We start from the raw sequence: 14,156 nt of genomic DNA, 5'->3' as shown, positions 1-14,156 counted from the left end.
TGGAGATCCATGTTTGTTGTGCTGATTTGGATTTCCAGATCAAATACACTCAGTTTAAAAGATTAAAAAAAAAAAAAAGGTTTGTTGGACTGAGTATAAATGGAGGTACAACTCCACTGGAGGAATAGGAGTTGACCTTGCTCCCTGCTCCCTTAACTGAAAGCTGCATGCACACACCCTGGGATCTGAAAGGCAAGCTGGTTCCATTTGGCTCATGAATTATGAAACCTGGCTAATACAATTCTGCACTATCCCTCTGTATCCCCATCTTCATCAATGGAGTTGCACAGGTGGTGGTGGAATGGAGGGCAGATTAACATTGCTGTCAGCGATGTGTAAGCCAGAGTACAGTTCAGCTCACTCTCCTGCAGCAGTACTGGCTTTGCAGGTCTAATACGAGCTGCAAAACAAGATACAACTGCATATGCAATGGGGCAGTGAGGGTGGGGGAGCAGGAATTCACCATTCCCCCGCACCCTGGGCAGTCATTTATACCAGATCAGAACAGCAATGTGTTCCAGGGTGAGGGTCAGTCAAACCCAGGGAGCTGACTGGTTGAGTAGGAAGTAACAATTTTTTACGTGGTCACTTTTCAGAACAGAAGCCCACTTTAAAGTCTAAAAAGGTTGTAAGGATTCAGGGCACCACCCTGTAACCTACTGTTACAGCACAATGGGAACAGAGGCCTCTAACTTGCCACCTGATTTCCAGGGCCTGTTGGCTTTTTAAGGTTCCAACTTTCAATCACCTCCAGAGATCCATGCACCAATCCGAAAGGTGCAGCTTCAAGTGAGTATTTCACAGAGCTGTTCCCTTTAATCCTGGCAGTGCCATTAAGCATCAGCATACTAAAGGTGACCCACTAAGGGGGAATAAAATGAGCTTTTGCCCTTTTTTAAGGTTGGAAAAAGGAAGCTTGAAAGATTTTTCTTTTAAAAGCTTTTTTCCTGTCGCTTGATATTTTCAAGGTAACATTTCAGGAATGCAGAGTCTGGTCCTCTCTGGTTTTGTCAGAGGGGTTCTGGGATGGGTGCTTTCCCAGCCCTTAACTTGAAGGTTCTCAAACGGTGGTAGACGAACCGCTATTGGTCCACAGGAGACTTGCTGGTGGTTTATGGAGAGCTGGCTGATTTATGGTGCCGGCTCCTTCACCTCATTTCCCCTGCTAAATTGCATCAGCAGCCAGCTAAAAAATCTATTTAAACCTTTCTGGTTATCGCTCTTCCATCTCAGCAGTCGCCACAGGGCTGTTACTTGATGGCAAATGGAAGAGGAGACTGCGGAAGAGAGAGGCGTCATCTGCAGCACTGTCTCTATCAAGATGTGGTCCCCTCACAACCATCTGAGCATCTTTCGGCCTTAAGGGTTTGCTGCCCCTTCCTCCTCATGAACAAAAAGAGCTTTTCTCTCGAACATCTGCACTAGGCATGAACAAAAAGGAGCAAAAGGAACAAAAATGTATTCTGAGGAGTCTGGAATGAAAAAAATCAAATAGCCTCCCAATTAAGATTGCATGTCTCTTTCTAAAAAAATATTCTCTAGCTCAATTCGCAGATATGGGCTTGAGGCAGGAATTTCTGGGAAATTCTGTGGCCTGTGTTATGCAAGAGGTCAGATCACAAAGGTCTCTTCTGGCCTTAAAAAACCCCCCAACAACCAACAAACAAAACTATGGATCAATCAGGTTTCACTTTCCTGAAGTTTGAAGTCTTATCTACCTGTTCTCCAGTCATCCATATGGTCTGTCAGGGGAGAGAAAAATCTGAAATGCTAATATAAAAAAATAACCCGGGGGGGTGGGGGATATCCCCCTTAAAAACACCACCTTGGTTTGATACTAGAAATTGATTTTTTTTTTGTAAGTCACCTTTCAAAAACCTTCTTATCACTGTGCCACTAAGGTCCAAATTTTTCAGAAGAGCTCAGGGCCCAATTTCCTAGCACTTGGTACTCCCAATTAGGGCCAGATCTTTTAAAGCTCTCATTGAGGCACCTAGGCAGAGGTCAAATTCACCCAATGTAATGTATTACACACAGAAAATTCTGGCCTGTGGACAAATGTATCTCTCAGCTGACTCATAGGGTAGGAATGTAGCAGTAAGTCCAGCTGTGGCAAAAGGAGGCTCAAAACAATATGGAAAAATAAAAGTTGCAAGTGACGAGACCCAGTCCCTGGGGAAGAGGAAATCGGTGCCTGCGTGATGAGGACCGTGGAGTGGAGAAGTTCTGGAGCAAAGAGGACTAGTTCTGAGGCCTATCACTGAAGTGTAGCATTGATTTTTAAAGTGGACTAATAAGGGGTTTTTGCTTAAATATAGACAGGATGTGTTTTTTGTGCCTTTAAGGAACTACTCTGCTAAGCTATTCTCTTTCACAGTTTAAAATGCTTCTCCTTGGCAGTCGTGTGTTTCTTCTCCAAACCGATACTCTCTCCTTCTCCCCCTGCCCAACTCCCCCACTCCTGCTGTCAGAGGGAGGTGGCGAAGCCGATCCGGTTGTTCTGCCGGTCAAATTCGGTGTAGTATTGCCCGATGAAGCTGGCTCCCAGGACCCAGAGGGGGCCGGTTGGAGGAGGGATGTCCAGACCTGCGAATGCCACGGTGCAGATGTCCTCTCCATATTGGGATTGCTATGAAAGGAAAGAGACCAGCTCGTGAGGACAGATGCTAGGGAGAGAGAATCCTGCCCTGGATTGGAATTTGTTTCCCCAGACCCTGAAATGTCCCAAGTAACTGTTTCCCTCCTGTTGCTAGTTAGCTCCACAACCTTTTCTCCCAGGAATCTGGTCCACACTTCAGTCTATGCTTTCCAGCCAGGCCTGCTCCAGATTCCTGCTCCCACCTTAGGCCCTGTCCCTCACACGAGATTCTCCTGCTGCTGTGCTCTTCACTCTGCACTCCTGAGATTTTGCTGTGAAGATGAGAAATTACCCAGGGAGGGTTTGTGTTTTGTAAAAGCAGGAGGTGAGGTTTGGAATCAGGTCCTCGTTTATCCAGACAGCTCCACAAACTTTGTGAGCTTTGGAAAAACTAGTTCTGGTTTAGGCTTATCTTTATTCCTACGTGTGTTATGGGGACAATATATTGGACATAAGTCTGGAGTCCACGGCTGATGATATCCAAAATAACAGCTCTGAACCAGATAAAGAATACAAGTGGAGAACTCTCTGAAATGAAGTGATCTCTTGCTAAACCCTTCTCTGCCCTTAATGCTGTCACACATGTTCTTTAGTGGGCATCACCTAGAAATCCCTTGTCAGGAGCAGCAGCTGCCTTTCCCACCCCCACCCCCACCCCCACCACCATTAACAACAGAGAATAGGTATCTCACCCGGAGGACGTAGGCTGAGCCACTGAGTGCGTAGACCTTCCCACCGAGGTGGAAGGAGATATCAGGCAGCAGGTGGACTTTGTCACAGTCAACGATATACTGGAGCAGAAGAAGGAAGGAGAAGGTGATTAGGTCCTACAGAGGGGCTCAAAGCAGGACGGTCCAGCACGCTTTATGAACTGTGAGGCCCAATTTGAATACTCGGCAGCAGTCCAGGGCTTCGGCGGCACTTTGGTGAGGGGAGGCGGTGTCCTGCTCCAGGTCTTCCGCAGGACTGAAGGACCCCCCCACTGCCAAAATGCCATCAAAGACCCAGAGCAGACACACACACACACTCACACACCCTGCCGCTGAAATGCTGCCGAAGACCCAGAACCCCCCCAGGTGAATAAAAAAAAAATTAAAAAATTAAAAAGAGGTCTTCTTAGGCGTGAGGCCTGATTCTGGGGAATTGGGGGAATCAGCCTAAAGCCGGCACTAGGCACAAGTAGCCTCAGCTAAAGGCTGTTGCATCTCATTCGATAAAGTAGACCCATGTTAGCAATGGAGACTGAACAGTGTGCGGCATCCCAAAGCACCACTCCCTCCCACACACAGTGCTCATCTTGGCTTCTTGGACTACCTCACCCTGCCTCCCAAAGTGGTGCAACCACATGGAACAAGCTGGAAGGAGACCAAGAGTGAGTTAACCAGACAGTAAAAACCTGGGGCCCAGGGGTCCTGTTCCACCTCCCTCTGCCTGGGGTTGTGACTATGTGCCCAAAAGGAACCTCTCTCCTTATCCACCCCGGCCTGCCCTAAAGCACATGGAGTCTTTGACCCCTGGCTTCATAAAGGAGAAGTCATCAACATTTTCCATCTGCTCCTGCGCAGCTGGGAGAGGAGGAGATGACCTGTCTCTGCCAGTGGGAATGGCCATTGCTACCCCATGGTCTGGAAAGACAGGGTGCTGTCACAGCCAAGGAGAGACAAGCTGTGTGTTCTCCCCTGAGAATCAATTGTAACCTCATCCCCATCATCCCCAGCACCTGCCCTAGTTCCCAGGTCGGGACCTAATGAAACTGGCTGCTTGGTCACATGCCAATCAGCGAGCAGATGGACAGAAGCGAATGGTGGGTTTGCTCACCCCTCCTTCCACCAGCTCCGCCGCCTGGATGGCTCTCATTAGCACAGCTATGGAGCCTGCTGGGCCAGTGATGTAGGAAGCCCCAGTGTCAATGGCCACCGAACAACCTTCTTTGCAGAACAACGTCTCAGCACCGACAGACACCCTATGGAGTGAAGGAAAGAGCTCTGACTTTCCCCTAACCTCTCCCCTCCCGGAAGCACTCTGGTCACCCCTGCCCTGTAATATCAAGGTCAACAGGAGCCTTAGAAATTACATCAATCTAGACAGCTCCCTCTCTCTCCCAGCCCCTCCAATCAGCACCAGCTCCCTCCCTCCCAGTCCATCTCCTTCCACCTCCCTTCACATCCTACTGCTAGGCGCTGATGTGCATCTGCTCTGACCCTTCCAACAGACCCAAGCGCTCTTCTTGGGCCCCGACCACACCGATCTGCTAGCTCCTACACATTCCTCCCAGCCCCAGCCCTGTAACGTACATAGCTCAGGGTCAGGAGAACCCCAGGGCTTGGGGCCGGGGTGTGTGTGTGTGTGACTTGTGCTTGCTGAATAGGTTTTAGCCCTGCGCTGCCAGTGACTCTGTGTGTCCTTGGACAAGTCACACCATGTGTCTCAGTCTCCTTGCCTGTGAACTGGGCTTACTGACCTCCCAGGACCAGACTTTGGGTAATTGTCTCATGTTGAACACAAGAAGCACGACACATGGACTTGGTACCATTCTTGTTAACCTTTGGGATCCAATGTTACTTGTCCCCCAGCACTTTTTGCAGGTGTTAAAGGGGTTAACACCAATGACCGAGCCTGATTCCAGTTTTGATAACTCTACCGTGCTTCCCCAAATCCCTCCCCACCTAGGAGGGAGGGAGCTATGTAAGGGCCAGGCATGCTCCCCGCTACTGACCCCTTCATGCTGATCTGCCAGTAGCCGTTCTTGTTGACGTTCAGGTAGTGGAAATCCCCTGTGTAGTAGGCTGGATCACTTCCTCCAAGGATAATTTCCCCTCCGGGTTTCAGAAGAGAGTTCCTAGGACATAAAACACAACAGAGTAACTTCCTAGCTTGTCCCTTCTCTCAGGTCTCCACTCCAGGAAGGCAGGGGACAGGGAAACCCCATAGGGACCAAGATGTGATGCAGATTTCCCACGTGGCAGATGAATCAAGTGAGGGGAGTTAGTGCGCATGGTGAAGAGAGTCTGGGAGATGGCTCCAGCATGCTGAAAGCTCTGATTAGAGGCTTCCTGGGGATCTCAAGTTCACACCTAGCAAAGCTGCCACCTGGCTGCTAGAGCAAGGCTGTGCTTTAGAGGCCGAGGAGTGTTCCAGCGAGCGTAATGGACCTCTTGTGTCAGTGGCCCAGTCAGTGCAGAGGGAGCTCATACTAACCAGTACTGGGCTGCTAAAGGGAGTCATTTTTTGGTATGTTTCTGGCAGAGCTAGCAGAATTTACCGCCCAGCACCAGGGTGCAAGGTGATTGTTAGTGTGGTGACGCCTTGAGAGGGTTTGTGTTTTATCATCTTCTTACTTCGAAGCTCTGCAAAGAAAGAGAAATCTAATAAAACAAGGATCCTAAGGAGATTTTGCCTTCAGGAGCTCTGCATACCAGCTGGCCAGATCCTGAGCTGGTGCACGCTGGCCTAGAGCTACACTCATTTACACCAGCTGAGGATCTGGCCCAGGACTGCAGACCAAGGACTTTGGGAAAGGCGTCACTAGGCTCTGTTCATCCCTGACAGTCGCACTTTTAGGAGAGAGCACGAGATCCACACGTTTTGCTTCACAGTCTGATTTCCAGATTTGTTTCGCATTATTTTTTGTCTCTTGAATTTAGTTTTACTGCTCATAAAAGCCAGGATGTGACAGCACCAGTGTGGACTGAGCCCGGTGCAGATGGCTTCAGGGTAAGCTTCCCCCAAGCCACACTTCCGAAGGCCTTTCACTGAAGCTGGCCAGGAAGCAGGGGTCGATGCTGCACACATGTTGGATGGAAACCGAGAGATTTTTAGTTCCATCAATATATTTCCTCCAAAGTTTTTGGATTTGCATTGAAAAACCAACTTCTCCTCTGCCCATTTTCAGTGGCGGAATACGCAAACAATTTCAGTTTGGGGGTTTTCCATTTTTTCACAAGAACCTGAACATTTTTGGGGTCACAAATGGGTATTTCTTACAGAAAAATTATTTGTTTAACGAAAAAGCCATTTTCCACCAAAACAAGTTTTGAATGCCAATTTTTGACCAGGTCTGCCTTTCGCTGTGACCTGCAACACCCCTGGTTATTCCAGTAATAGGTCCCCAACACAACTGTGCCTGGCCTCTCAATCTTGGTCCACGGCTCCTCCTACTACTCTTGTTCTGGGCACCCACACAACTCTGCCTGTGCCCTTCCAGCCTGGCCCACAGCTCCTCTCTTATTCAGTTCCAACTCCGCCAACCTCCCTGCTCTTCTGTTTCTTCAGTGAAGGCCGCGCTAAACACGGCCATAACTCTGAACCCAGACAACTTTTATACTCATTGTTCTTGCAGCAGTGAACCCCAGAGACCCCCACCCCACTGTACAGGACTGATAGACTCATGCAGCGCTCCCAGTTCCTCTGTGGTACAGGCTGTTTGCTCCTAGCGACACCCACCTGCTGTAGTACACCGAGAACACATCCTCCTTCAGGACCTGCTGGGAGAGGATCCGGTCAAACACTGGGGTGATGCCATCGATGGCCTGGCTGGGGTACCCCATGCCCAGCACCCCATCAAACCTGGCAAAGATGAAGGGGAAGGCAGGCAGCGCCGTGGCTTCAGCAAAGACCTGGATGATGGGAATATCAGCCACCTTGGGAGAGGAGAGTATGAGACAATGCAGATCAGTGGAGGGTAAACGGGGGTCTAGTGCGCTTCTCTTTGGTACACAAGTATCATGCACTTGGGTATTCTGCATGTTGCTCATTTAAATAGTCAAGAGGGCTGGGAGCACAACGGACCCTGATTCATCCATGTGCTGGTGCAGAGTTCAAGGACCAAGGGATAAGTAGCGAAGCTCCCTGATCCTGGGGTTTTCAGGGACTACTGCTGTTTCCAGTGCAGATTAGAGCAGCCACACGGGCTGCTCTAACCTGTGCACACCTGTCCACAGCCACTATGAACCACTGCAGAAGCTGCCCTGCCCCCCATCCACCCCAAACACTACTGCTGCTCAAGGGACTTCAAGGGAATGACGATCATCCCTCCCAACAGTCTGATTTTCATGCTGAGCCCCACAGCTCCTGCTGACCTCTGATGGGAGTTGGGGCTGCTCAGCCAGGCTCCAAATCATTGCAGGTGGAGCCACAAACCCTGGCTTCTGTTCTCCTGTATTTTGGGGAAAAGCCCGACAGGCTCCTAGCCCTGTGTAACTAACAATACATGTGGTGATGTGAGTTTAAACAAAACCTACTACACTCTCCGCTATTGGACATTCCAGTGTTGTCAGTGCTCTTGATTTTTTCAGGACCCTTCCAATACTTGGTATGGTTCTTAAAGCACGAAACTCCAGGAACCCAGTGATTATGGGAGAATCTCTGCTTTCATTTACAGGCAAAATGAAGGGCTTGTCTACATGAACACTTAGCTTGAGGCTCGTTGGGGTGTAAATCGATCCTGCAGTCGCCTGCCTCGCACTAACTATCCATGTGGATATGGCCGCCGGGCACTCAAAGTGCCGTAGTCTACTTTGCTCTACCCAGCTTCGAAATGTGGTTGTGTGGCGTGTCCATGTTCCAGGACACAACTGGCTCGACTGATGGGGGAAGCAATCCTGTCAGTCTGTAAAGTGCTTTGGGATCTTTGCAGATGAAATGTTTGCTATAGAAATCCACTGAGTCAATGGGCCAGACCCCAAGCTTGTGCAATGGGTATGTCTACACTGAAGTCAATGGTGCTCTACTGAGTTACACTAATAGAGGATATGACCTATACTGGGGCAGGGAGGGGCTTGTTTATGGCTTGATACAAAGCTTAGTGGAGTCAGTGGGTGTCTTTCCATTGACTTCAATGGGCTTTGAAGCAGACCATGGGGTTTATCCTTAGCATGGCTTTACCAGCACTTACCATGACGACGTCCTGGCTGAGGAAACCTTTCACGCTTCCTGATCCATACTGGATAGCAAAGCCTGTCCCATTCTCCAGGTACGTGCGTGATTTGGAAGAGTCGTAGCGGTTGTGAGACACTGGGGATACATTAGAAAGGAGGGTGGCGGGAGTTAAAGCAAATCAGCATGACAGGCGGGCGCTATCTGCTTCCATCACTATAGCATGGGAGTGCCTCACGAAGGTTACTTAATTCCTCCTCCCCCTGCCCTGTGATGCAGCAGAGAATGAGCCTTTTTTTACAGAGAGAGCCTAAGCCAAAGCCCATCCAAGTCAATGGGAGTCTTTCAACTGATTTCAGTTGGCTTTGGATCAGGGTCAGAGGGATGAAGGGACTTCCCCAAGGTCACACAGTGGGTCAATGTCAGAGCAGGGAATAGCTGCCCAGATCTCCAATTCCCTTCATCACATCCCTCCCTCTACAAATGCTTACAATTTATTTTCCCTGGCAATCTTCCCACATTCCCAACTCTCTGAGAACTGTTCTGAGATGTCATTCAAATCCTTTCCTCCCATCAGCCGTGCTCTCTCCTGCTATGACCACATATGTGCTCCCAACAAGCGGCCGAGTCCAGAACCCTTCCCTGCATCGTGACACATACATTCCTGCCTGGAAGTAGTGTTTCCCTATCATTTCACCATGCCCGTTGTGGTGAGCGTGCACTTTGTTACACCATAGGCTTCTTCCGTACTCCCCACTCCGGGTCCTATGCAATCTTTCTACTGAAAATGATGCAGGCTGATTGCAGGAGCCACAAGAAGTGGGGTCTAATTCTGCTTTCAATCCATTGAGTCAAATGGAGCCCTGATTTGCACAAGCACAAGCTCCCCAACAGTGTTCCCAGGTGGCTTGGCCATGAGACGCTCCAGGGCTCACCGCAGGCGCTGTAGAGTGGAGAGCATCTGTAGGAAGGTACCCAAAGGTTGGCCGAGCCCGTGTCAAAGACCACCTTGAAGGTCTGCGCTGGTGTGCCAATGCTGATCTCCCCAAAGTACTGGGTCTGGAGAACACACAACGGGAGGAACATTAGAACCGAATGGGAGCCCTGGCAATGCTGATTTGTGCTGGCGAGAGCATTATCCTTAGGGAAAATGACCTGATTTCCCATCGATGCACCCTGAGCGTAACAAGACCCTTATCAGAGGATCTCAAAGCCCTTAGCAAACTTTAATAGTTAAGTCACTCCCTACAAGCCTGGTTGACAGTTATCATCATCCCCATTCGGATGACCTGCTCCTGCTCCACCACAGACATGCTGGGGGACCTTGGACGAGGCACTTTGGCCCAGATTTTTAAAGGGATTTAAGCGTTGCTCTGCTTAGCATTGCCAGGCGCGAGCAATTTCCAAAACCGATGTAGGCACTTCGGAGCCCACATCCCATCGACTTGCAAACAGCCTGAGTCCCTTTTGAAAATGGGACATAGGCATCTAAATGGCTTAGGCCAGGCAACGCCGACCCTTAAACAGGGCTAGGCCCCCGTGTCTCTGAACAGTGCCCCTGATCCCCCCGACAGCATATTCTTATTTAAGTGCTGCCAGAGGACTCACGGCAACACAAGACTGTTCCTGCTCTGAAGACCTCTCTGTATTTCCTGGTCCTGTCCGTTTCCCTCCATGCTTCCATGTAAATGGTAACGAACCTTTGGCACATGGCAGATTCTCTGTCATTTGAAGTCTTTGAATCAAGTCCGGATGTCATTTTATGACTGACATAGCTCGGCCAGCAGTTATCGGCTTCCCGTGTGACAACTGCTCTGTCAGTCCAGAGTGCCCTTTACCAACGGAGCTGCAACCACACTAGGGGGACTGTACCACTTTAACTACAGCTGGCAGATAAGGCCGTACAACTCTTGTGTCGACAAGCCCGTAGGTACAGAAGGAGACCTGGGGATGGGTACTAAAGCAATGGGGGGAACTCACGTCCAGATAGTTGGTGAGGATGGTGGGGGCCGTCCCATTCCGAGGGCCTGTGGCACCGGCGTATTTATTCTGCTTAAGGGCAGGGAAGACGTCTGAGACTTTCACACCCATCTCCTGCAAGGTCTGACGGATTGAGGGCATTTTCTTTAGTGGGATCCTGTACATTGGGGGAAGAAGGAAAAATGCCAGGGGTTTAGGGTGACAGATGAAAGGTGCCTAGAGGGAGCAGCAAGATGAGATGCTGGATAGCTTTTCAGATTTCCTCTGCATCTCAGAAAAGACGGAGCCAGACCCTCAGCTGGGGTCATATAAGTCAAAGCTGAGACAGCAGCTGAGGATTTGACCTGTTATGCATAAACACTTGAAAATCCCCATGTGCCCATTCTTTCATCTGGGCCCAATTCTGTTCTTATTGACGCTGGTGTAAATCAGGAGTAATTCCACCAAAGTCAGCCAAATAACTCCACAGCAGAACTGGTCTGAGAACAGAACTGGGCCTGTAGAAAGCCACACTGGGAGGGAGAGACCCGGGGTTCCTGGCTAAGCCTCAGCAGCTGGCCTGGTGAATGCAGCTCAGTTACTCTAGGTGGCAGTAGACACCTGTCTCCGAATAACCCATCTGCTGGCCTGACTGGAGTCTGGAGCTCATACGCTGCCCCAAACGGTCCCTCTTATCCCAGTGGAAGATGAAGCAGTTCGGTGACTGGCACAATCAGCACAGAGCTATGGAAACATGTCCCCAGATGACCGGGCATTGCTCACGCCTCAGGCCAGTCATGGCTGGGTAGAGCAAAACGACTGCATGAGGCCAGATATCATGCTTGTGGGGCCAAGGATGCAGGAGACTATTATATTCTATTGACACTGCAGGGGGAGTTTAAGGAGGCAGAATGGCCTGACGTGAGTTGGAATTTGGCCAGGGCACGGTGGTTCCCCCTCCCCTCCCTTCCCCTTTCTGCTGTTGCAGAATATGCCACTGGACCTTTCAGAGCCTCACGTGGTCACTCGAGATGTTGGACTTCAGTCTAATGCTGAGGGACAGACTCCGCGGGGAGAGCACTCTTTACAGAGTCCCAGCAGCACGTAGGGTGCACCCCTATAGGACAGGACAGGATCACAGTACAGAGTATCATTTGCCACTAATAGCTTTATAAAGTCACTTTTCCTTTTCCTCCCAATGCTTCTTGGTTGCTGAGTCCCCTGTATTCCTTACCCCTGAAGCCTCATCCATGCTCTAACCACAAGCTTCTCCTTCGTACAGAGGGTTTGGCAGATCAGACCGAACCAACAGTCCATTAAGTCAAGAGCATTTTGGATTCCTCTAGCATGGCCTTGATTCTAGAGAGGAAACAGAAATCTCCCGATACAGCACCTGGCTAATTATCTTTGAGCCTCTGCACTTACTGTCTTCCCTCAGCCTTCTCTTTTTGCTGTGAACATTTCTCATTCTCCTATGTTCTCCTCTAGCAAAGTTTATTCTCCCCCTCTTGTTTCCATCCTGAGCTACACCATTTCTCTTTGCTTTTCCTTTCCTCTATCTGTGAGTCTCTCTTTCTCCATGTTCCTCTGTCTGTCTTTCTGTCTCCGGCCATTCTTCATGTTATCTGTTTGCAATCTGGGGTAAAATTTTCACGGACTTTCAATGAGCTGTAGTGTCCTAAAAATGCCCAAGTCACTTTTCAAAATGAGATGTCAGCTCCTAAGTCACTTTAAGGCTTTAGAAAATGTTACATTTTCCTTTCCCCATCCCTCTTCCCACATTCTAATATGTGATTAATAGAGAAGTGTCAGAGAAATGGATTTTTTTAGGGACAATTCTGAAAAATCAAATAAAAAAAATCCTTTTAGATCCACCCACAAATGAACATTTTCAAGCTTTATTTTAGCCAATTGAAAGGCTGAATAAAATATTGTTTTGGGTTGAATTAAATGTTTTGTTTAGATTTTGAGCATTTTATAAAATAAAACAGAAAGAAATTTGAAAATGAAAAGTGGTTTCAAACAAAAAAATAATTAAAACATTTCAATTGTTTCCAAATTTGCCCAACATACAGAATTTGGCAAAACCAACACAAATGTGGGAAATGTTTCCATGGCTCCAAGTTTGCATTTTTTGCCAAAAAAATAATTCAGGCAAAAAATATCTGCTCTACAAGAGATGGACCCAACTAGCGAAGTTCAGGTCCCACATTTCCCAAAGCTCAGAAGCACTGGGGGCCAGTGTTCCAGTCTGGGACCAGTCCTTGGGGTGACCTATTAACTAATACCTCCTCACACCTCATTGTTGGGCCCTGACGCATGGTCCCTGTACGCATTTACAAGGCTAAAAAAATACTCTGTTCTCAAAGATCTGATTCGGGTTCTTATTTTGTCAGTAAGAGATGTCTCCTAAGTGGCAACATAGCCTCCAACTTGCCATTCCTGTGAAGTTTCTGCCCCCAAAGACTCACCACCTGTGACTTTCCCAGAGACTCTACATTAACCGGATACCCAGAGTGGAGAATGATCTGTCCTGGCCCTGCAGCCATCACCCAGTGGGTAGGAACTTCTCCCACATCCCCTTCAAAGGCCTAATTTAAATTGTATGGGATGGATCCTCATCTCATTTGCACTGGGGAAATCTGGAGCCACTCTGTTTTTAGTCTCAGTGGCATTACTCTGAATTTATACCAGTTTAAATGAGATCAGAGCCTGCCTTGAGAAATGCATTTGGAAACAGAGGAAACCCTTGCAGTGGATGCTGTACGCTACCTGTCCTTCTCTGAGTGGTATGGCAGAGGCTGGCAATTGCTGGTCGGTTCTCTACGTAGGCAAATGGGCCAAAATAGTTTTGAATTCTCTGGATGCTCTATGCTGCTCTAGTGACACAAAGCAGAAAGAAACCCAGCTCAGCTGGCTGAGGATAGCATAGCCTCTGCTTCTTCCCTTCCACGGCTCATTTCAGATTTAAATGAAAGCTCCTCATCTTCCCCTTTTCATTTTTAAAAATAGAGACACTGCTGAGCAAGGCAACCTCCCCAAGGGCCCGAGAGCAGAGAAAGTCCAGACCCCTTTAGTGAACCTTTAAAAAGTGAGGGCCGGATCCTCAGCTGGTGTAAATCAGCAGCGTTCTGTGGAAGTCAATAGAGCTGCACTGATTTACAGGAGCTGAAGCCTCTGTTATCAGTTACAGCCAAAGTGAAAAGAAACATACAAGAGAGATTCTCTCTCTCTCTCACACACACACCCGCCATCCCTTAGGCCTTTAGTAACATACAGAACGTTACCTTTGGAAAGCATCAATTGAAGAGCAGAAGAATCCTGCCCCCCAGATAGCCATCACAAAGATCAAAAACTGCTGCATCCTTCTAATTTGCTCTGTTTGCATGGACTTCTCTCTGGGACAGCAGATTCCTGCTTGCATCAAAGGAGAGGAAAAACTCATTGTGCTTTTATAGCCAAACCTTCTGCATCTGTTTAGGTTTGTGCTCAATGCGGATTGGAGGAAGACTTGGGAATAACAAATCCTGCCAATGGGGACACTCCATAGGTACACAGATTTTGGAGCTAAGCTTGCCCTCACTTCCTGGCAAAGGGCAGTTTCGGTGGGGGACACATATACACGTGGTGCAGTATACATCCCAATAAGGCAGATCAAATCTCTTCAGGTGCACTAGGGCAAAAG

General features: G+C 48.7%; 1 protein-coding gene across 1 annotated transcript; it reads right to left on the bottom strand.

The window, feature by feature from the left end:
- Positions 1–2,467: 2,467 nt before the first annotated feature.
- On the bottom strand, positions 2,468–13,859 carry REN (renin). The gene is made up of 9 exons (XM_032785725.1): positions 13,759–13,859; positions 10,493–10,649; positions 9,448–9,571; positions 8,532–8,650; positions 7,082–7,278; positions 5,355–5,477; positions 4,457–4,601; positions 3,331–3,429; positions 2,468–2,629 (listed from the first exon to the last, which is right to left on the bottom strand). Exons 1-9 carry the CDS (start codon positions 13,857–13,859, stop codon positions 2,468–2,470), a joined length of 1,227 nt encoding a protein of 408 aa, XP_032641616.1.
- Positions 13,860–14,156: the final 297 nt, after the last annotated feature.

Source organism: Chelonoidis abingdonii, chromosome 4, assembly GCF_003597395.2.
Source record: "Chelonoidis abingdonii isolate Lonesome George chromosome 4, CheloAbing_2.0, whole genome shotgun sequence".
NCBI classification, from domain to species: domain Eukaryota; kingdom Metazoa; phylum Chordata; order Testudines; family Testudinidae; genus Chelonoidis; species Chelonoidis abingdonii.
This window is presented reverse-complemented; position numbering and strand designations above follow the sequence as displayed.

Excerpts from the sequence above, each read along its gene's own strand:
- REN (XM_032785725.1), bottom strand. The coding sequence starts at position 13,859 with ATGCAAACAGAGCAAATTAGAAGGATGCAGCAGTTTTTGATCTTTGTG. Across the intron at positions 8,651-9,447 it reads TCCACTCTACAGCGCCTGCG|TGTCTCACAACCGCTACGAC; the intron begins GTGAGCCCTGGA and ends ATGTATCCCCAG. Across the intron at positions 5,478-7,081 it reads TTCTCGGTGTACTACAGCAG|GAACTCTCTTCTGAAACCCG; the intron begins GTGGGTGTCGCT and ends TTTATGTCCTAG.